This window comes from Stegostoma tigrinum, chromosome 12, assembly GCF_030684315.1.
Source record: "Stegostoma tigrinum isolate sSteTig4 chromosome 12, sSteTig4.hap1, whole genome shotgun sequence".
Classification (NCBI taxonomy): Eukaryota; Metazoa; Chordata; class Chondrichthyes; order Orectolobiformes; family Stegostomatidae; genus Stegostoma; species Stegostoma tigrinum.
This window is the reverse complement of record NC_081365.1, coordinates 67,071,600-67,094,703: the sequence shown is the minus strand read 5'-3', so window position 1 is coordinate 67,094,703 and position 23,104 is coordinate 67,071,600. Positions and strand designations below refer to the sequence as shown.

The window sequence follows — 23,104 nt, the reverse complement described above, 5'->3', positions numbered from 1 at the left end:
GGCTCTGTTCTTGGGCCTCTGCTCTTTGTAGTTTTTATAAATGACTTGGATGAGGAGGTTGAGGGTGGGTTAGTATGTTTGCTGATGACACAAAGGTTGGAGGTGCCATTGATAGTATCGAGGGCTGTTGCAGGCTTCAGTGAGACATTGACAGAATGCAGAGCTGGGCTGAGAAATGGCAGATGGATTTCATCCTGGATAAATACGAAGTGATGCATTTTGGAAGGACAAATTAAATGCTAAATATAGGATTAAAGGCAGGATTCTCGGCAGTGTGGAGGAACAGCGGGATCTTGGTGTTCAAGTGCATAGCTCCCTCAAAGTTGCCACCCAAGGTTGTTAAGAAAGCATATGGTGTTTTGGCTTTCATTAACAGGGGGATCGAGTTTAAGAGCCACGAGGTTAAGCTGCAGCTCTACAAAACCCTGGTGAGACCACACTTGGAATACTGTGTCCAGTTCTGGTCACCCTATTATAGGAAATATGGAGGTTTTGGAGAGGGTGCCAAGGAGGTTTACCAGGATGCTGCCTGGACTGGAGGGCTTGTCTTATGAGGAGAAGTTGACTGAGCTCGGACTTTTCTCTCTGGAGAGAAGGAGGAAGAGAGGTGACCTGATTGAGGTGTACAAGGTAATGAGAGGCAGTGATAGAGTTGATAGCCAGAGACTTTTTCCCAGGGCAGGATTGACTGCCACGAGAGGTCACAGTTTTAAGGTGTTAGGACGAAGGTATACAGGAGACGTCAGAGGGAGGTTCTTCACCCAGAGAGTTGTGAGCACTTGGAATAGTTTACCAGTGGTAGTCGTGGAAGCGGAGTCATTAGTGACATTTAAGCGACGGCTGGACATGCACATGGACAGCAGTGAACTGAGGGGAATGTAGGTTAGGTTATTTTATTTTTGGATTAGGATTATTCCACGGCACAACATCGTGGGCCGAAGGGGTACAGTGGTGTACTCTTCTATGTTCTATAACATTTATTTTCTGAAGGATAGTCCTCAACACGTAGCCCCTTTATGTTGGGCAGAGAAGAAAATTTTGGACAACTTGCTGAACGAGCAGTTTTTTGTTAAGATGCAAATATAGTGTAGAAATTATGACGTTCGCATGAATGAGAGAATTACTTGTACAGAAGGAGCAGAATTTTGTTCCCACAGATTTCCAAAATATCTGCTACCTCCGATGTGGAGCAGACAGTGTTCGTTCAATATCCGTGTTCCTGCAGGGCCATTGATAAATTTAAGAATACACTACACTTTCAAGCTAAGGGAAGAATAATGCAGACTTTCTGCATTCTCTTTTAATTGTTATTAGTTTCAAGTCTCTGGATGTTTTGTAAAACACTCCCTGGAAAAGGAAAAGATTGAGGTGTAATGTTTCTGAGGGAAGACATGGAGCTCAATGGAATCCTTTGTCCATTGCATCTCCTAACCTGTGCCTCCATCCCAACTTAAGTGTATCGGTTTGTTAGTTGTGGAATATTTCGAATTTCATTGCTTTCCATGTTTGTTGACGATGTTCTAAAGTTATAGAGGACCAGCTTTCTATGAAGTAGGTGCTCAGAAAAATCAAAGTGACACATCCAGAACTTGCACCTTTTGTGCAAAGAAACACCTGCGCAGTACAAATACAACACACAGCTCTTCACTGTCATAGTTCACATTAACAATTGACAAAAGCAGCGCACACCTCCTCAGCCATCTGTAAGAGTGCTTTGTTATTGTTCTCCCACTTAGTGCGCCATACAGTGGTTTCTTTCTCCAGCTTCTTGATTTTCTTTGTCATCTACATAAGAAAGACAGACAAGACTGTTCAATGCGACATCTCACCGAAACATGTTTAACCCTCTCCAAAGGCAACGCTTGCATAAACTGCAAATGGGGTTTATGTTTTCAATGATTCATCTATTCTCTCGCTTCTAAAATAACCTAATTCGTCTGATTTAAGCGTGAGCATCAACTGAACAGATCTGTGGTCCGAGTTATGAATTGCGGGATAACGCCATCAAGGGTCAGAGACGCATCATAAATTGGATTGTTGGGGAGGGAGATGGTGTCGTGAAAGGATTTATGTGGTATTTTTCTGTCAATTTTATTGCAAATGACACCAAGAACATAGTTATGTTAAAATCTCACCATTAATGCCAGACAAAAAGCAGTATTTTTAAATGTTATTTCGTGGATGTATCTGTCACAAATTGGCTGGCATTTAGTGCCTATCCCCAAATGTTTTGGAGAAGCAGTGGCGAGCTGCGTCTAATCCAAGTGCTATACAAATACCTACAATGCCGTTTTAGACAGATTTTTGATCTAGTGAGTGAAGGAATGGTGATTTAATTCCAAATCAGGACGGCATGTGGCTCGAAGGGGAACTTGCAGGTGGATGGTGTTCCTGTCCATCTCCTGCCTAACTAATGAGTTGCAAATTTGCTAAATGTTATCAAAACATCATTGGTGACTTACTGCAGTGCATCTTGTGCCCACTACTGCTGCCACTGCACAGCTCTACTAGAGGGAATGAATGCTTGCGATCTGCTGTTAATCAAATGGGCTGCTTTGTCCTGGATATTGTCGTTTCTTAAGTGCTGCTGGAATTGCACTCATACAGGAAACTATTGTATTCTAACACATTCCAGACTTGTGCTGTATAAATGGTGGACAGGCTTTGGCGAGCCAGGGGGTAAATTAATCAGGGCATCTTGCAACCATAGTATTTATACAGCTGGCCCGTGTAAGTTTCTGGTCAATGGTGATGACCAGGATGTTGACAGTGGGAGAATTAACAATAGCAATCAAATTGAACATTAAGGTGAAATGCTTATATTCTCTCTTAATGAAGATCATCATTGCCTGGCACTTGTGTGCCTGAAACTGGCCCAAATGTTGCAACATTCGGACACAAACTGCTTCTGTATCTGTCGTGAATGGTACTGAACATTGTGCAACCGTTTCCACTTCTGACCTTATGATAAAGGGGACGTCACTGAAGCAGGTGAAAGTAATTGGGATTAGGACACCATCCTGAGGAACCTAAGGATTCCATACAGTGTGTATTATCTAGAGGACATACTACAATAACTCGCCAAGGTTCCTTTGAAAACACTTTCCAAACCTGTAACCATGTAGAAAGACAAGGACAGGAGGTGTTTCGATACAGGGATAGTGTCTACCCCGAGACAGGAGATCAAGGTTCAAGTCCCATCTGCTCCAGAGGTGCAACTCTATATGGGGGTGATTAGACAACAGCCAGCCTGACGGGTTCCTGTACAGATGTCCTTGGACTGAGCTGACTGACGTCCAGCAACCATACCATCTTCCTTTGTGCCAACTATGACCTCCACTAACTTCAGTTTTGATACACCTCCTTGAAGACACACTCTGTCCTTGTCATCAAGGCAGCATTTGACAGTCACTCTCACCTCACCTCAGGAGTTCAGTGTTTTGGACCAGGTTTGGACTAAAGCTGTGGCATGGTCTGGAGCTGAAGGGTCCTGGCTTAATCCAAAGTGACAGTCAGTGGAGACAAAGTTTTTACTGTACAGAAACAGGCCCTTTGGCACTGTGTCAGTGCTGGTGGTAATCAAACATCCATCTTCTCTAATCCAATTTTCCAGCACTTAGCATACCATCCAAGTGTCCATCCAAATATCTTAAATGTCTAAGATTCCCCATTCTCCCACCCTTTTATCCAGTTTCAGATACTCAAACCAGTCTGGGTGAAAAAGACTGTCCTCAAATCATCTCTAATTCTCCTGCCCCTTACCTTAAAACTGCAACCCCTGTTTCGGCCCATCGTCAAGGGGGAAAAGATTCTTCCTATTTACCCTGTCTATGCCCCTCAGAGCTTTATACACCTCAATCAGATCAGAGAATAGAATCACAGAATCATTACAGTGCAGAAAGAGGCCATTCAGCCCACTGGTTTGCCATTATTCTTCAAAGAGTATCCCACCCAAACCCAGTACCCTCTTCTCCACACCCCAGCATTTTGACCATAGTTAATCCACCCATCCAGCACATCCCTGGACACTGTGGGGCAATTTAGTACAGCCACTCCACCTAACCTACACATCTATGGACTCTGGGAGGAAACCAGAGGACCCGGAGGAAACGCAAACACCACACAAACTCACCTAAAGCTGGTATCAAAGTTGGGTTCCTCACGTTGTCAGGCAGCAGTGCTAACCACTGAGGCAGCCTCTGCCTTCTCTGTTCTGAGGAAAACAACCTGCTTATAGGTGAATCAGCCCCATCGAGCAGACATCCTGAGGAGTCTCATCTGCACTCTCTTTCAAGCAATGCCATCCTTTCTATAGCGTGGCAGCCACAATCTCTCAGTGCATCAGCTGTAGCCTAACTAACATAATATACAGCTCCATCGTGACCACCTTGCTCTTGCATTCAATGCTTTGACTAATAAAAGCAAGTATCCCTTTTACCTTCTTAATCAGCTAATTTGCTTGTGCTGCTGCCTTCAAGGACCTACAGACACGCATACCAAAGGAATCCTGAGTACTTACTTAGGTCCTGCCATTCAAAGTGTATGTTTTTGCCTTATGAGTCCTCCCAAATTTCATCACCTAACACCTTTCAGGATTAAATTTCCATTTGCCAATGTTCAACCCTCCAGATTCGTCAGTCTACATCATTCTGTAGTCTGAGGGTTTTCTCCTCACTATTTACCACACCGATTTTCATATCATCTGTGAACTTAATTGATTATACCATCTTCTGCTTTCATATCAAGATCATTGCGGTGCACCACTGGAAACATCTTTCGACCACCAGCCCCCCGCTTCCTGGCATTCAGCAGTGCTTATCGTACAGTCCCCTTGTTTTTCTAATGATGGAGAGCAGACAGGTAGGGTGGGAAGTGACTGGGTTGGATTTCTCCTTGTAGTCTGCTGACAGGGTACCTGGGCAATTCTCCACATTTCAGTACATGCCAGGTGTTGATGCAATAAGAAATTTCACACTGCGAGGATACCAGACATTTAGAAGAAATAAAATCAACTTCAGATCTGAGATTTGCTTTTTTGAAAAAACACACCAACTTTCTGTATTTCAACACTTCAGTTAAGAGCTTCCGAAGTTAATTAATTGTGAAGTTAATTAATTGAAGAAATCTAAAAGCCAAATACTGTGAATAGAAGAAATTTGACAGCATCAGAAAATGCTGGAAATTAACAGGTTTGGCAGCATCTGTGGAGAATGGAGGCAAGTTAACATTTCATCAGTGCTCACTAACCTCAGTGACACCAGTCCCACACTAATGAGGATGGTTGCCCTCTGACATGCCTTAGCAAGACAGTGGATGGCAGGGCAGGTTCAAGGTGGTGGCCCATTATCACTTTTTCAGAGCAACTAGGGACAAGGCAATAAATGTCAGCTCGTGCAACTCATTTCAGTGCCATTCACCTTGCATTGTGTGTTCTGTGCCTACAGAATGGCATGATATTTGATTACAAGCCTCCACATCTAGTCCCCAGTACCCCAATCTGGATGGAAAGCTTCAAACTTTAGCGTAGCTTATAATAAAGAGTAACTTGCAATATTTCAGCCTCTTTGATTTCCCCGATATCTGGAATCTAAAATAGTTTGTATTGTAAGCCTGTAAGTGAATAGCACTGAAGTTACAGATTGAATTTTCTGTGTCAAAGTCATGCTGACATTAACTACCTCAAGTTGCTGATTATTGCTTCAAAGTTAAACAGTTTATTCATCAAATGAGAAATGATTGCTTTCTGAACTTGAACAGTGCAGAATTCAATGAAGACAGGAAAGCAACAAAATAAGGCAGAATCAGAAATTTTTTAAAAAAAATTAGAGAAATCTAATTGCCGAGGAGGTTGATGGCTCAATTAAGATGTAGCTGAAATAAGTGAAGAGGAAAACATTGGTAACACGGCATTTACCTTTTCCATTTCCTGCCTGAACGTTGTAAAAACTTCATTGCTCTTTGCCAATGTGCTCTGGAATTCTTCAAACTTATCCATATACAGGGAAAGCTACAAAACAAGAAGCATCACACATATAATACATTAATGGATGGTTAGATAACATTATTGCAACAATTCAAAATTAAATATCAGTTATTTGTTGGTTGTTGTCACTTCAAAAGTATCATGCAGGGAGTTCAATTTATTATCTTCCCGCACTGAAAGCTCAAATCTTCCCATGCCATCTCTCTTCCTGGTGTTTGTTTTTAAAATTACTTCACTTAGTTTGTTCTGCTCCCTTAGTGAATATATTATTCTTTGACTTTAACCACCTTCTTTCTGAATGTTACAGGCAATGAGATGGGTCTTTCAATGGGAATGATTATCCTACATATTCGGAAGTAACAGTGCCTTAGCTGGGCGCTGAAAGGTGAAGAGTTTGCTGGAACATACTTGCTGTTTCAGTTGTGCCTCCTGCTGCTTCATCAGTTCACATTTGTGCCTCAATTCAGTAGCTTCCTTTAGCAGCTAGAAAAATAGAACAAAGATAAATAGGTGATTTCTTAAAGTGTTACACATCACCCTCATATTTAGGACGGCAGAGCCTTTTGATCTGATTTGATTTATTGTCACATATATCTAGGTACACGAGAGAAGTTTTGCTTTGCGAGCAGTACGGGTAGATCATAAGATACAAAGATCACAGGGTGATTAAACAGAGAGGAACAGGATGTTACGGGTAAAAAGATGGTGCAAAAACAGCAGGATCAACATTAGATGCGTGAGCTCCTTTCACTTCTGTTAATGGCCACATTTCTAGACAAGAGGGAGAAAAAATATTCGCCTACTTCTTTCGGAATCGTGTAACCTATTGGTTACACTGATACATGCTGGGAGCACGGGCAGTGCCCAAACAGTGTTTTCTCTTGGGATTCAGCCTATTGAGTCTTTTGGGATCTCTGGAATCCGTTTAAGTGTACTGGAGATCTCCAGAAAATAAAAGTAATTCAAAAACAGTTGATAAGAGACGGCAGTCAAAATTTAGGCAGGTGTAGCTGACCATACTGACAGCAGAGTTTCAAAGTAAACTGAAATGAAGTTTTTAAAAGTAATGGGAGAATCAAGTCCAAGGAGGAAATTTTTTCTGGATCATCATTAATTGAAAACCTCAGTTACGTACTGTTCTCTGAAGCAAGTAGACATGGCGTGCAGTGTTCATCATGGCTTGCACTACTTCTGCACATTTTCCTCAGAGATAAAACTAATCTCTACATGTAAACATCTGGCTCATCGCTTCTACCTTCTGCAATGCATTCTTTCCTGAAACGAGGCAAACAAATGACTCGCAAGCAAGTGCCTACGGCATTATATTGCCGATGGCTGAACAATGCAAGAGTAGCCCTGAGACTATTTATAACTTGATACAAATCACAATTTCACTGCAATGTGAAGAATGAGAAACGGTATACCAGCACACAACTACACAAACAACGTACCAACAGAATGTCTTTTCATTTTAACACTATTTGCAAATACACTACGTATGGGAGAGCATTCTCAATCGCAAGGAGTACTTTATGTTTTAAAATGTATTTTTAGATTTGTTTGATTAAACTATGAATACATGTTAAATTGTGGACATGTTAATACATTAAAGGGACTCAAGTCTGGGGTGGGAACCCTGACATCTCATAGTTAAAAAAGGGAAGAAAACATTTGTAAAGTTACAGATAAATTTAAAAAAAACGAATCAATACCTCTCAAGATAAACCAATAGTAATCAATGCACAAATGAAATGTGCAGGATGGGGTTGGTTGCAACAAAAGAATGAGAAAATGCTTTCTCGCTTTCATGCAAGCAGTTTAAAGCTGAGGCAATTCAAATGTGTTCAGATATTAAGTCAATGAACTAGACTTAGCAGGCTTCCAAGAGTCACAATGTACTACAGAAATGTATAATATGCAGCTTTAGTGCAAGCCATGAAGATAGAATGAATAACAGCCTTTACTCACAAACTCCCTCTCTCTATGATGCTCCTCATCCACCTCTTTCATAATCTCTGTAGTTCGCTGGAGCTTGGCATCTACCAACTGCTGTTGTAGTTCCTTATGCTTGAATACTTTGTCAATGTGCTATAGAGGGGTAGGGCAGGTAGGAATAAGACAACATGAACTACCCAGTCTTCACAAGCTTAATATTGACAATTAAAAAGCATCAGCATCAAATTAATCCCCAGCAATGATCCATTGAAAAAAAAATCTACCTGATCATTGGGAAAACAATACTTCAATTTATCAGAAGCTGACAGGAGCAAAAGCTAGGACGTGCTAAGGATCAAACCAGACAACTCAATTTAAAAATGGATTTTTTGTCCATTACTCAGAGTGTACCTGACACTACAAGCTGCAGCATACTCTACCAGCTGTTGCTCTAGGTATCAAAACTATTCATATGAAACAAATAACTTCCTTTCATATCCAGGCATATTGATTAAAGCAAGTCTGGAACAACAAATGCAATTTTAATCCAATGTACTAAAGAAATTTTAACAGTTTTATTTTGAGTGATACATCATTGTTATTAGTGGTGACAATTACACAACCAACTTCTCCTAGGAGGAGCCAATTCATCAGAACAGTTTAAAATTGAACTTTGATTATCTATTACACAATATCCAAAGTTCAATCACTGTGAGATTGCAGCCAACAAATTGTTTAACTTGGCTTTCTCACATTATTATATGATATGGCCAATTTGCCAATGGCCAAGATTACAGAGTTATCAATGAAAGTACACAAAACCACTAGTGAAACTAAAGCTTCCAGGAAAACCTGCAAATAGATGTCTCTAGATAGAATGTGAAATGTTATGAGCAATTATAAAACCGTAAGAGGTAACATCAGTGGGCCATTCAGCCCTCAAGTCTACTCTGCTGTTCAATTAGATCATGGACAACCCCGCTGTCCTGCCTTTTCCCCCACAACCCTTAATTCTCTTACTGATTAAAAAAGTCTTTCCTGGCCTTAGTAATACTCAAATGACCCAGCCTCAACAGCCTTCTGTGGTAAAGAATTCCATGATTCACTGCCCCAAGCAAAGAAATTCCTCTTCATCTGTCTTAAATAATCTGATTCAGAAAATTGTGTTCTCTGGCTGTAGACTGTCTCACAAGGGAAACAACCTTTCCACAACTCTCCTGTTGTTTCTTCTATGAATCTTGTATGCTTCAATAAGATTGCCTTGCAATCTTTGACTTTACGGTGAGTACAGACACAATTTATTCAACATCTCCTCGGAGGACAGTCCTTCCATACCTGGGATTGACTGAGTTATCAGCTTTCCTAATATCTACTACCTGTGGCAAGGAAAGTTTGCTATTAGAAAGAAAAATGTACAAATATAAAACTTAACTCTGATAACAATTAGAATTGTTCATAAGGAAGTGTGGAAATCTAAATTGTTATATTGGAGAACTTCTGATATTTTATCATCTGCAATTCTCGTTTACATGCAAAACATAAAGAACCTGAACAACCCTAAATTACCTCTTCTCGCAGCTCATACTGTTCTATTAGTTTCTTCAGTTGTTCAGCTAGTTCGATGTTTTCCTGCCGTAGCTTAGTGTTGTGCAGGTTGTGCTGATCCATCTGGGCCTGAATTTCATTGAGGGTCATTTGAAAATGCGCTGTCACTTCCTTGCGACGTTCTTCTTCCTCCCGCGCTCGCTGCATGTTTTCCTCCTGTGCAATTTAAAAATGCATTTGTAGTCAATTCATTACTCCGATTGAATTCCTTTCAAATGTAAAGGAAGCAGTCTGCAGAAGTAACAACTGGACCACGGCATTTGGCTCCGAGCCTGCACAAGATGCCCAAGAGAGCTATGATGGATTTTATTGGGAAGAGTTAGGAATCATCAAAACCCAAGATTTGCTGTGACAGGAGCAATAACAGCATCAGCCATTATTTAGACCTGTCCATCCATTTCTTAAGGTTTTACAACTTTTGCACAGGCTAGCGAAAACGTGAGCCAAAAACATTGCAGAGAAGGAAACAGGACGTTTGGCACCTGGGAGTGAACAGGGAAAACAATATGCACCTCTTTAACCTCGCTGAGCTGGAAGGTTAGTTGACGTTTCGTCACCATTCTAGGTAACATCATCAGTGAGCCTCCAATGAAGCGCTGGTGTTATGTCCCGCTTTCTATTTATCTGGTTAGGTTTCCTTGGGTTGGTGATGTCATTTCCTGATCTTTTTCTCAGGGGATGGTAGATTGGCTCCAAATCAATGTGTTTGTTGATGGAGTTCGGGTTGGAATGCCATGCTTCTAGGAATTCTCGTGCGTGTCTCTGTTTGGCTTGTCCTAGGATGGATGTGTTGTCCCAATCAAAGTGGTGTCCTTCCTCATCTGTATGTAAGGATACGAGTGATAGTGGGTTATGTCGTTTTGTGGCTAGTTGATGTTCATGTATCCTGGTGGCTAGCTTTCTGCCAGTTTGTCCAATGTAGTGTTTGTCACAGTTCTTGCAAGGTATTTTGTAGATGACGTTCGTTTTGCATGTTATCAGTATAGGGTCTTTTAAGTTCATTAGCTGCTGTTCTACAGATAAATAGAAAGCGGGACATAACACCAGCGCTTCGTCAGAGGCTCACTGATGATGTTACCTAGAATGGTGAACGAAACGTCTGAAAATGAACCTTCCAGCTCAGCGAGCAAACTCACATCCAGAAACTCAACCTGAGCTACAACTCTTCTCAAAACTCGCTACCTCTTTAACCGGTCAGACTGAAGGACCGTGAAACTGTCAGCACAAAGACTGAGAAGCAAGTGTAAATTAGAGCCCATGCACTCCATTTAAAAATCGGGTCCAGAAGGGAAAATAAAGCAAGGGAAAGGAAGATTGACTCAAGAAATCAAGAGTTAAACAAAGTAATATTTTTAAATCTGCACTGCCGAAGCCTACAATAATTAAAAATTGATAGAGTGAGAGTCCATCAATGTTTAGTGCCACTGACAGGTTGTTTGGCAGTAATTAACATTTGGGCCATGAGACATAATGACAATAAAAGGATATAAACAATTTCACATCATTCAATACCACGGGATGGTAAGCCAGACAGCATAAAAGTGACCCATCTTTGTTAGAAAGCTGGTTTCAACACTAACAAAGACAGCCATACTGCACGTAACACTTGCAGTACTGGAAAGCTGCAAAGAAACTTGTATTTATGATAAAGTTAAGGCAGCTAAGCTAAAATGTTGAAGAATGAACCAGTTTTCTTGATTCAGGACAAAAAAAACCTTGGCCTTCTGGAGAAGATACCACATATCCTGATATCCACAGAAAGACAGATTTACACACACTGATCTTGTGTATCATGCTATGCATCAATTAGTGGAATGTCGTCATTTTTAATATACCTGGTCAGTATGTACTCTATATCAGCGATTACCCTTCTTGCCAGTATGATTATTCCCCTGAAAATAATTTTCTTACTTTGGACATTTAGCACTATGTCCAAATCCAAGGCAGGTAAACAGAGTTAAGATGCAGTACAGTTATGAACTAGTTGTAAATCCGGTCAATAGCCTGTAATTAATTATTGCTATGTATCTTACTCTATTTGCTACAAATGTGATCGCTCACCTAGGCAATATGCCTTTGTAACATTCAGCTCTTATCTGTTCACTGATGGCTGAAGAGCGTTTAGCATCATTCACAGCTCCTCAGATATTGGATAGTCTGTTTTTGTATCTAGACTGGCTGATCATTGCAAGTAACAATTACACCGTGTAAGTGCCAGGCAATGACCATCTCCAATAGAGAGAAACTAACCAGCTCTTGACATCCAATAACATTAGGATCGCTGAGTATCTCACTGTCAACATCCTGGGACAAGGGGGGAAAGCAGATAGCCACTGACCAGAAAATGAACAGGACCAGCCACAAACATGTCAGAGGCTGGGAACTTTCCTGATTAACTCAGTTCATGAATTCCCAAAGCTGTCAGTCACCTACAAGATACAAATCAGAATAGAGACAGAATACTCACCACTTGCCTGGATGTGTGCAGCTCCAGCAACATGCAAGAATATCAACACCATGCGGGGCAAAGCAGCCTGCTTGACTGTCATCCCATGCACCTTTTTCAACATTCACTTCCTCTACCACCCAAGCACAGTGGCAGAATATACCATCTACAAGGTGTACTGTAGTCACTGAGTAAGGTTCTTTCAACAATAACTTCTAAACCCATGATCTCTACGACCTAGAGATAATGGGAACTGCAGATGCTGGAGATTCCAAGATAATAAAATGTGAGGCTGGATGAACACAGCAGGCCAAGCAGCATCTCAGGAGCACAAAAGCTGACGTTTCTGGCCTAGACCCTTCATCAGAGAGTCTCTGATGAAGGGTCTAGGCCCGAAACGTCAGCTTTTGTGCTCCTGAGATGCTGCTTGGCCTGCTGTGTTCATCCAGCCTCACATTTTATTATCTCTACGACCTAGAAGGACAGGGGCAGCAGATGCATAGGAAAGCCATCAACTGCAAGTTTTTCTCTGAATCACAAAGACTTGGAACAATATTACTGTACTCACTCGATCTCAAAATCCTGGGAACTCACTTCCTAATAGTACTGTGAATGTTCCTACACTTTGAAGACTGCAGTGGTTTAATAAGGCAGCTTATCACCACTGACTCAGATGCAGAGTGGGCAATAAATGTCAATGATGTCCACGTTCCACGAACAAATAAAAGAATGCTTTGTATGGTTAACAAAAATTTCATTTGTCACCAAGTCAAACTTTTTTCAAACGTCATTTACATGTGCATACAGACAACAACCGGAGATGATGTCCTATTGTGCGAGCGACCATGCCAAAGGATTTAACTAGGTTTGTCAGACATGACATAGATATCCGTAAAGCCCATATCTGTAGTTTAGCACAACTTACAAAACATAATTTAACCACTCCCATAATAAAATGCTGCAATTAAACTGAAGCTAAATAACTAGACCACACGGTACTTTTAAACTTCACTTTGTCAAAAGCAGAACACACTCACCTTTAAGGTTTTATTATGACGCTGAAGTTCACGGCAAAGACTCTCCAGCTTACTACGAGCGAGAATGGCTTTGCTGTGCTCACTCTGCAGGTGAACTTTCTCCTTCACTATCTGCGCCTGTTTCTTCTGAAGCAGTTTTATTTGCTTCTGGACACTTCTGTTCTCTTCCAACTAGGAATAAACAATGAGCTGATTAACATACTAAGATGAATGCTGCCAATATGCTGACCTTCTTAAATCAGATACATGAAATTTTTTCTATTGCTTTTCCCACTTTAAATATAAAAGGAAAGTGACACTGTCAGAATATTAAAAAACTATGTTGTGTGTAAAAATAAACTGTGTGACACAAGACCATGGTGAAGGGCAATTTGAGATGAATTAATATCATAAAATGCATTTGACACGATAAAGAAGTGTACGCATATCTGTGGCACTTTTCTATCATCTTAAGTGTGCAGTGACAAAAGTGACTCTTTACGAAGTAAATCAACTGGAATGTAAATTATCAAACAGATAATCCAACAAATAAAGAAGTTATAATAATGCTTCAAAATCTTGATCACTGCTTCTTAGACTGAAGAAATCACTCAATCTCACTGCATTTCACTATGATTCAATACACTGCGATAAGAAATCAAAACGATATGAACACAAATTGAAAAGGGCGATATCAGAGAGACTTAGCAATAGTTCAACCTTTTTAAGCGGGGGAAAACAAGGGGACAAATCTGTAAATAGTATCTTGGGTTTTGTAATCGGGGACAAAGAGTACAAAAACAAAGAAGCAATGGTCAACTTATGCAAGTACCAAAGAATTTGGTTTTAGCCACAGGAGAAACCAAAGACACTGAAACCTTTTACCAGAACAGAGAAGGCCAAGAGAAATTCTGGAACTTATGTGGAAAATTAATTTAAAATCAGCTAAAGGTTTGGTAACTAAAAAGGTATAAATAAATTGCATAAAGCATAAAATAAATTTTAAAAAGACAGGTTAAAATACATGAAATTATATAATCTAGTAATACCCGAGTCTGAATGCACAACCAAGCAAACTAAACCCAATAGTGCATTTTGAAAGGAAAAATGAATAAATATTTGGACTCCAGAAATGCAGAAAAACACAACAGATTTTCTTCCTGAGATACTTATGTACCCACAGGAGAATCAAACAAAAATATAAATGTATCTGTATAAAAAACACACAAACCAATGTCTTAGGAAGAAACATCTTGGTGACACAGTAATTAACGATACAAGAGCAAAGTGTTATACCTTAACAGTGGTTTTCCATTAGTCATACGGGGAGTCAGTGCTGTAGTCACATTGTCACTGGACTAATAGCACAGATACTCAGGCTGACGTTTGGAAGACATGGATTCAAACCCAACCAGGCAAGATTATGGAATCTCATATGGAAGCCTGCCATTTGGCCCAGCGAGTCCACACTGACCCTCCGAAGAGTAGCCCACAAAACTCGATTCCCCCCCACCACCAACTACTGCATCCCTGTACCTCTGCATTTCCCATGGCTAATCCTCCCAGTCTTCACATCCCTGGACACTATGAGCAATTTAGCATGGTCAATCCACCCTAACCCAGATGGTGACATCTGAATGGAAGAAAGTTTGGAATTGAAAACTAACCTAAAGGTGACCATGTAACCTCTGTTGATTATTGTGAGCAAATCTGGTTTAATAATGTTGTTTAGGAAAGGTCATCTGCTATCTTTGCCTGGCCTGGCCAGACAGTCAAGACCCACAACAGTAGGTTGACTCTTAACTGACCTACCAAAGCACTTGCTGCCAGCAGCAATAGGGATGGACTATCAAAATTCAACTTTCACCATTAAAAGTTAATATCTGAGACTTTCATGGGCTAAAAATGGTTTTAAAAGAAGACTCTGGTGACCTAAAATGGCAGCTATGACCATCTAATAAACCCAGGTACCACACACTGAATACACGAACATGAGCTGCAATGGAACTCCTGCCTTAATCAAGAGGGCCATGTCAGAAGCTTGCCCCTTTTACTTTGCTCACATTTACACCACACCTTCACATAGTACTACCATTAAAGAGGAGGCAAGACAACAATTAAACAGTTGGCCAGTGGTCTTCTCATTCACACAACCAAAAAGGAACTCTTAAGATATTTAACTATGTTTTGTTTTATTATTTTTGTCACTCATGGTAATAAAACTCCATATTCTTGCTCCAGAATTGGCTCTGCTTTATTTTTTAATCTGGTTAACCAGGATTTATTAAGTGTGATAACTATGTCTTAAGACAGAATAAAAATATTTGTCACAAGTGACTGAGAGCGAGTTAAGAGGGAAACCATAACCAGTCCTCACCAGGTCCATTAAAGTTACTTTTTCACCATCTGATGGGTAGTGCTGGAGAATGGGGATAAGAGCCAGGATTTGTGGGTAGTGAACTCTGACCTGTCTTGTGAATGGTCAGTTATGTTGCGAATAAAATAATTCTGCAGGTTGAGCAGACAAACACTGGAAGATACAGCCTGTTGCCTTGTTCCCCAGAGTGATGGACGGTTTAGGAAGTCAAAATTGCAACTTTGTAGGTGTACGGAGACTTCCAACAGAAAGCAATGTTTGAACTGCTGAACACATAAATAAGTTTTGTCCTCATTTTTAACATTATATTAATTCTACGTGGTCTAAAGAAAGTTCCCAATTTCATGGGGAAAGCAAAATGAGCGGTTTTATTATTGTAACAGAGATAATGGGAACTGCAGATGCTGGAGAATCCAAGATAACAAAGTATGAAGCTGGATGAACACAGCAGGCCAAGCAGCATCTGAGATGCTGCTTAGCCTGTTGTGTTCATCCAGCTTCACATTTTGTTATCTCGGTTTTATTATTGATCAGGCTTTGCATCAAATTCCGAGCTCTGCATTTCTTGTGAGCAAAGCAATCCAGTGGCTGTATTTGCTCCTATTCCAGTGCGTCAGTATTGAGCTCATCACCTTCTTCAAGACAGTCCAGTACAAAGCAAGATATCTTAGTTGGAGATAGTAAGAAGTCGATGTTGGAGTCAGATAGAACAGTGTGGAGCTGGGAGGAACACTGCAGGCTAGGCAGCATCAGAGGAGCATTTCTGCAGAAGGGTCCTGACCTGAAATGTCAACTTTCCTGCTCCTCTGATGCTGCCTGGCCTGCTGTGTTCCTCCAGCACCACAAAGTTGGAGATCGGTTTCTGGGTCAGCAAAATCAGGGGAATGGGGAGGCAGGGGCTGAATGATCAGCATGCATCACACTTGCATTGTCTCAGAACTCCACCTCCAATCTACTAAGCTCATTTAGAACCCAAAACACTTCAAGCCTTCATAATGTATTTGGCACTCACAAAAGATAGTGTACACAACACTAAAAGTGACCCCAGGGACAAAGGGTTGGCTGTAATTCTTACGGCCAAAAACACCAGCAACATACAATGTTCGATTTGTTTCTTCGTTTGTCCATGGAATGAGGTGTCACTGACTCTGCTAACATTTATTGCCCATCCTTAATTGCACAGAAGGCAGTTCAGAGTCAACCACATTGCTCTGGGTCTGCAGTCATGCGGAGGCCAGGTTGGGTAAGGAGGCAGATCTCTTTCCCTAAAGCACATTAATGATGAGTTTTACAACAACCAACAGTGGTTACACAGTCACCATTGGGGCAACTTTTTTTATTCTAGGTTGAATTTGATTTTTACCACAGCAGATTGGCCTGCTCTGGATTTTGAGTTCAGTTCCACTTCTGCGACACTGCTGCCTCCCCTGTGGTTACGATTAGCCTTCAAAGCACAAAGAATCTGGTTTGCTTCAGTGAACTGAAACATTGCTGAAGCGATTGGCTGGATAATCCTGGTTCTTATTAATGCTTAGCTAAATGGTGAACACACTGCAGTCTGCAACAGGCGTTCGGTCGATCTACTGGAATGCTCAATGTTACTAAAATGACAATCAAGTACCAAATGTCAAAGAGTAAAGAGAGAGGCCTTCACTTACAAAACGCAAGGCTGCACTCTACCACTCAACAGCTCACTTCGGCCAAGGGGTTTCACGTGCAATTAAAGGGGAAAAATCAGGAACAACAGAGAAAAGGCAAGATGTGAGGAATGTTGGATCAGTCTTTTTATTCTATTCATTCACAAGAGAAGGCATTGAAGGCTAGGCCAGCTTTTGTTGTCCTAATTGCCCAAAGGGTAGTTAAGAGTCAACCACATTGCTGTGGGTCCAGAGTCACACGTAGGCCAGACCAGGGAAGGACTGCAGTTTCCTTCCCCAAAGGACATTAGTGAAACAGATGGGTTTTTCCTGACAATTGACAATGAATTCATGGTCATTATCAAGCTCTTAATTCCAAGCTTTATTTACTGAATTCAGATTCCACCATCTGTCACATTGGGATTCAACCCCAGGTCCCCAGATCATTCAATAAGTCTCTGGATTAACAGGCCAATGCCTCCCTCCTAATTGTTTTTCTGGGTATCTCTTATTTGTCAGGCTCTTAAAACAGGCACCAAGGCGGCCCCAAATTAAATTCTCAGGCTGTTCTAGGAACGGCAGATCTTGGATGTGGTGATTACACAAGGGAAAAATTCACCATAGTCCCCTTTCCAGACCATTAACATGCTGCAGGGAACCCCGTGGAAAGCAACCACTGATGGAGGAGGAGGAGGAGGAGGACAGGACAGTTTTAACTATGCTGTTTTTAAGGTTGAGTAGCACTCGCGGATTCACTGCCTTGAATCACACAAAAACACGGGAGATTGCTGGGCTGCATGAAGTGCTTGGGAAAAGCAAGCGCATCTTTTAGGCTGCAATGGGCCAGGGTGATTGTGAGGTGCTAAAAATGATTTCATTGAGGAGGAACAAAACAATAAGTAATGAAAAATGCCCCAGGACTTCAGCAGTGGTTTAAGTGCTGTCATGCAAACAGCAAGCCAGAACAAAACCAGGCTGGTGTGGCACCCTAAAAAACTCAAGCTACAGCCAGGATTCACACTAGCTCTGTTACTTGGATGAGGTATAGGAGCACAACGATACCTTGCTCCTCAGCAAAAGGTAAAGCAAAAAAATCCAAAGAACTGCAAACGCTGGAAATCAAAATCAAAAATAGCAACTGCTGGAAAATCTCAGCAGGTCTGGCAGCATCTGTGGAGGGAAAGCAGAGTTAACATTTCAGGTCCAGTGACCCTTCTTCAAAACTGAGTTGAGAAGGGTTACTGGACCCAAAACGTTACCTCTGCTTTCACTCCACAAATGCTGCCAGACTTGCTGAAAATTTCCAGCAATTTGCTTTGGAGAAGGAAAAGCAAAGAAAGTTTCCTATAACCAGTGCCACAAAATTTATTTTTCCAGAAAGTCAGTGCTTGATGTGTAAATGATGATCATCACGCTAAGTTAACGACACTTTCCAATCTTTGATGGGCCTATCCAATGTCTACCTCCAGTCGCCCCAGATGACTAGGGATATAGATGTTTTGGAAAAATAACAGAACAAATACTACATCAAACCTTGCTTTTAACGCTTTGATTATAACGGAACACCATAAATGCAAGTCATTCGGACCTCTGAACCTGCTCTAGCAACTCAATATATTGAAGTCTGATCTTCTAACTCAACTTCACTTCCTGGACTATTCCCTAAACCACCCAGTTTCTTCAGTATCTAACAAGTACATTTAAAACTCTGTCCTGACATGATAGCAGAACAGAACCAGCTGAGCTATTCTTGCAGAAATGTTGAAATGACAGCCTCTTCCTTACCATGCTGATTTTACAAATACACTCAATGACTGAATATCCAGAGATATCTAGAGGTCAAGAATTCCAAAGGTTCACAATAAACTGAAGTGAAAACCATGTTCCTCATCACCTCAGTCCTAAATTGCCAACTTTTTATTCTGAAGTTTTGAAATTTGACTCGAGATACCACCAGGAGAAATACTCTCCCTGCATCGACCCCTCATGTCTCTTAAGAATTTTGTATATTGCAGTTAGTTCAGATCTTTTAAACCCCTAGGGAATATATACCTAGTTATGCACTCATAAGCTCAATGAACGGATGTTTTAAGGCTAATAATTTAAACAGAAGAATGTCAAAAACTGCAGCTACTTCTATTTTTCTCTTTCCTCATTCCCTCCACTCCTAGTTCACAATGTGTAATATCATGGCAGAAGTAACGCAATGACACAACGTACCAAGTCTGCATATTTCTTGCACAAAGCTGCCAGTTTCTCCTCTGGAGTGCTGAGCGTGTTCAATGCTTGCATGAGCAACATCACTTCTTTCCCTGCAATGCAATATGAGAATCAATAGCAATGTTTCACTTCAGATGCAAGATTTACACCTCCATTTCCATTTAACACCTTAGTTAATAAATCAAGTCTCTGGATGCTTTACAACAACGCTGAATTTTAATGAGCAATGTAAACCATTCAATAAATACACCAAAACGCAAAGAAACACAAAGCCCCTCAACTTCCAAAACTGGAGATTAAAATCATTTCTGAAGAGGTAAGTAAACATTAAATGTCCATACCCACAAAGTACTGAAATAAAAAACACAGCGACAGGTCAGAGCATGAAGCAATAAATACAGATCCCCCTACAGTTACTAAAGCCGATCATACTAGAAAGCTAAAGAGACGTGATCTGAAAATCCACTGCATAGGCTAATTACCAATGGCTTAATCCAGTTCACTGGTTCAGTAAGACTTAAAAAACTTCACTATGCAAATTACATCAGCAGCACTGCGGTCAAGGTTAGAAAATAGTTCATCAAATCAATCATTTTACATGGTGTTCAATATTGTGCATCTGTTTACAGTGGCTATTCTTTCCTCTTGCCTCATTTTATACAAATTGCTCCTAGCAAACAAAAGAACATGAGGCGTTGCTTGCATTCAAGTCTATTTAACAGTGAACTGCAAGACTACTGATACTGACGTGTTTTCACTTAATTTAACATCAACACCTTATACTGTATATAGTACCTTTAGTGTAATAAAGCATTTCACAAGGTACTTCACAGGAGCATTATTAGAAATGTTTGACAGCAAGCCGTGCAAGGCGATTTTTGCTTATTGATTTGGTGATACAGTCAGGAAAGTGTGTAAACTAGAAGGGAACTTGAAGGTTTTGACAATATCATTTTTCTACTTCCCTTGTGCTCAGATCAGATCTGGGCGAGGGTCCCAATTCACTACAGGTTCAGACAGCAGACCCCAAACTGCTAAGCCTCCTGGTGAGCAGGGATGAGCTATTTCCCCTTCTTCAATCAGCCAGCCCCTCGGTCAATTGTAAGAAGGTGAATTTAGAAAGGATTTCTTCTCTTCTGAATATCTTTGTCCCAGATCCAAATGAATTTCAAAAGGAGCAAATTTAACCAGGTTTTCTCAAATCAACACTGTGATTTAATTAACTACTAAAGACGAGAATTAGTAACGTTACAAGCATCCACACAGGATTTAAACTAACAGGACAATCCAAGAAATAAAACTCAAAAAGTAAATACATATCAGCTTCTGAACTGTTTGCAGAAAGCAGATAGCTGGATGTCGCAGCTCTTCCACTGGCTATTACCGGCAGCGATAAGGTAAGAGTTTGGATGTTAGCAGTTAAACAGTTGATTAATCTCCAGATTCTTGATTTTGCAGGTTGATGGAAGTTTGTCTATCCTGATTATTTTTAAAAAAGGTGGTTTGCAACACTCAGTGACAGTGGATGTTCCTTTACCTGTAATACAGGGGCAATTTGGGAATCAAGGTTTGACTGTGTCTTCAAAAGGGGCAAAACACAAACTGTATCTGCTGTTGTGGACATAACCCACAGAGGGCAGCTTGCTGTTGACCAGGCGTTTACCAGCCCCTCTTCGTCTTTGCGGACGTAAGAAATTACACTCCAGTCTGTTAGAAGTTTCTTCGTCACTTACGTTTCATCAGTTTCTCTCTCTAGCCACTTACTTTAGATTCACAGCCACTTCAGGCAGTATCGACCCTCCTTTAAAAAAATACACTTCAGCATTAGAAGTTAACAGTCTACTGTACTCCAGGCTCTGGCCCATCATCACACACTTGTCCATCCAAGTGACAGGTTGCATGTTGGGAAGGTCCTATTCAAGGAGCCTTGGTGTGCTGTTGCAGTGCATCTTATATTACACACTGCTGCCATTGCCTGTTCATGGTAAAGTGATTAAGTGTTTGTGGATGGGATAACAGAGTGGGTTCTCTGTCCTGGATGATATCAGCCTATTTGATTGTTATCGGAGCTGAACTCAACCTGGCAAGTGAAGGTGAGTCCATCATGCTGCCATTTTGTGCCTTTGGGTCAGGTTTTGAGGAATCATTGAAGAATTACCAGTCTCTGATCTGGTCTTGTCACTACAATATTTGCACTGCTGGCCCAGTTCCAGTTGGTCAATGGAAACTCCCAGGGTTTTGATAGTGGAGAGTCAGTGATGGTAATACTATTGAACGTCAAGAGGAGGTGGGTAGACTTTCTCGTTGGCAACGGTCATTGACTGGCACATCAGTGAAAAGTAACATTTGCCTGAAACATCATCCCAAGCCTGATTGCTGCCCAGCCCTTGGGCCATTTTGCACATGGAGGGCCCAATTATTAAAACTAGGTCAATAAGGCTGGTTTTAGAAGAAGAACTGAAAAGAGAAGAGGTAATCAAAGAGACAGAGGTTTAGCAAAGAAACCGCAGAGTTTAGGGCTTTGGGAGCTAAATTGAGAACTTGAGTTCTGAATGAGAAGAACACAGGCTTCTTGGAGTATTAAGAGGATGAAAGAGAGGAGAGAGTTAGGAAGTAGCAAGGCCGGGGAGAGAGTCAATTTTTTAATCAGGAGACAATGTAGATCAATGAGCAGGAAGGTAAAGCATGAAGTGAAATCGCTGTCAGTTAGGACAAGGGTTCTAAATTTAAAGGGTGGAAGAATAGCTCATTGGTAGAGGGATACTGGAACAGTCAAATGTAGAAGTAACAAAGGCATGAATAAAGGTTGTGGTTGTAGATGAGCTGAAACAGGTTTAGAGCAGATGATGATGATATAGAGGGGAAAATTAGCTGTTGTGGTGACAACTGAAATATTGCAGCACATTCTGCAGTCACACATGACACAGAGGTTCCAGGCAACATGCTCATAGTTCCTAAAGGCAGGAACAAGACAATGGCTAGGGAACAGATTTTGCGGCATGTCCACCATCGACAAGGCACAAGTCAGGAGTGTGATGGAATACTCCCTACTTGCCTGGGTGACTGCAGCCCCCACAACACTTAAGAAGCTTGACACCATCTGAGACAAAGCACTTAACTGGCATTACATCCACAAGCATCCACTTGCTCCACAAATGACGCTCAGTAGCAGCAGTGTGTACTATCTACAAGATGCAAGTGGAAATTCACCAAAGACCCTCAGACTGCACCTTCCAAACCCATGGCCACTTCCAGCTAGAAGGACAAGGGAAGCAGATATATGGGAACACCACCACCTCCAAGTTCCCCTCCAAATTGCTCACCATCCTGACTTGGAAATATATCGCCGTTCCTTCACCGTCGCTGGGTCAAGATCCTGGAATTACCTCCCAAACAGCACTGTGGGTCAACTTACAGCTGGTGGACTGCAGCGGTTCAAGAAGGCAGCTCACCACCAGCTTCTCAAGGGCAACTAGGGTCAGGCAATAAATGCTGGCCAGCCAGTGATGCTCACATCCCACAAATGAATAGAAAATAAAAAGGATAACGAGAGGAAATTTCTGCTCACCAGCATTAGATCAGCAGCCTCAACTAAAAAACACTAGATGACTCAAAACAAATGGAAGAGTTGAGAGAGCAGACAGTCATCAGTGCACGTGTTAAGATGTGATCCCTGGGGGAGATGAGAGTCAATGATGTGGGATCAAAAAGAGAAGTCATTGCAGGTAAATCTCTGGCTGTAACTAAACAGGGAAAAATAAATTGTAAACCTATGCAGTTGGATGACAATGATGAGATATTGATGAATGTCATGGTCACTTGTATCAAAGGTGCAGATAGGTTGAAAAGGTTGAGGAGGAACAGTTTATATCTATACATTGGAGG

General features: G+C 41.2%; 1 protein-coding gene across 3 annotated transcripts in view; it reads right to left on the bottom strand.

The window, feature by feature from the left end:
• Positions 1–23,104, bottom strand: part of LOC125457055 (gamma-taxilin-like) — an 85,988-nt gene that overhangs the window by 7,909 nt on the left and 54,975 nt on the right. For all 3 annotated transcript variants that reach the window (XM_059650390.1, XM_059650391.1, XM_059650392.1), the window contains exons 3-9: positions 19,220–19,311; positions 13,007–13,177; positions 9,485–9,679; positions 7,952–8,071; positions 6,392–6,466; positions 5,915–6,007; positions 1,690–1,785 (exon numbers count right to left, since the gene is read on the bottom strand). In XM_059650390.1, coding sequence (XP_059506373.1) covers positions 1,690–1,785; positions 5,915–6,007; positions 6,392–6,466; positions 7,952–8,071; positions 9,485–9,679; positions 13,007–13,177; positions 19,220–19,311 — 842 coding nt within the window. The remainder of the gene's footprint in view (positions 1–1,689; positions 1,786–5,914; positions 6,008–6,391; positions 6,467–7,951; positions 8,072–9,484; positions 9,680–13,006; positions 13,178–19,219; positions 19,312–23,104) is intronic.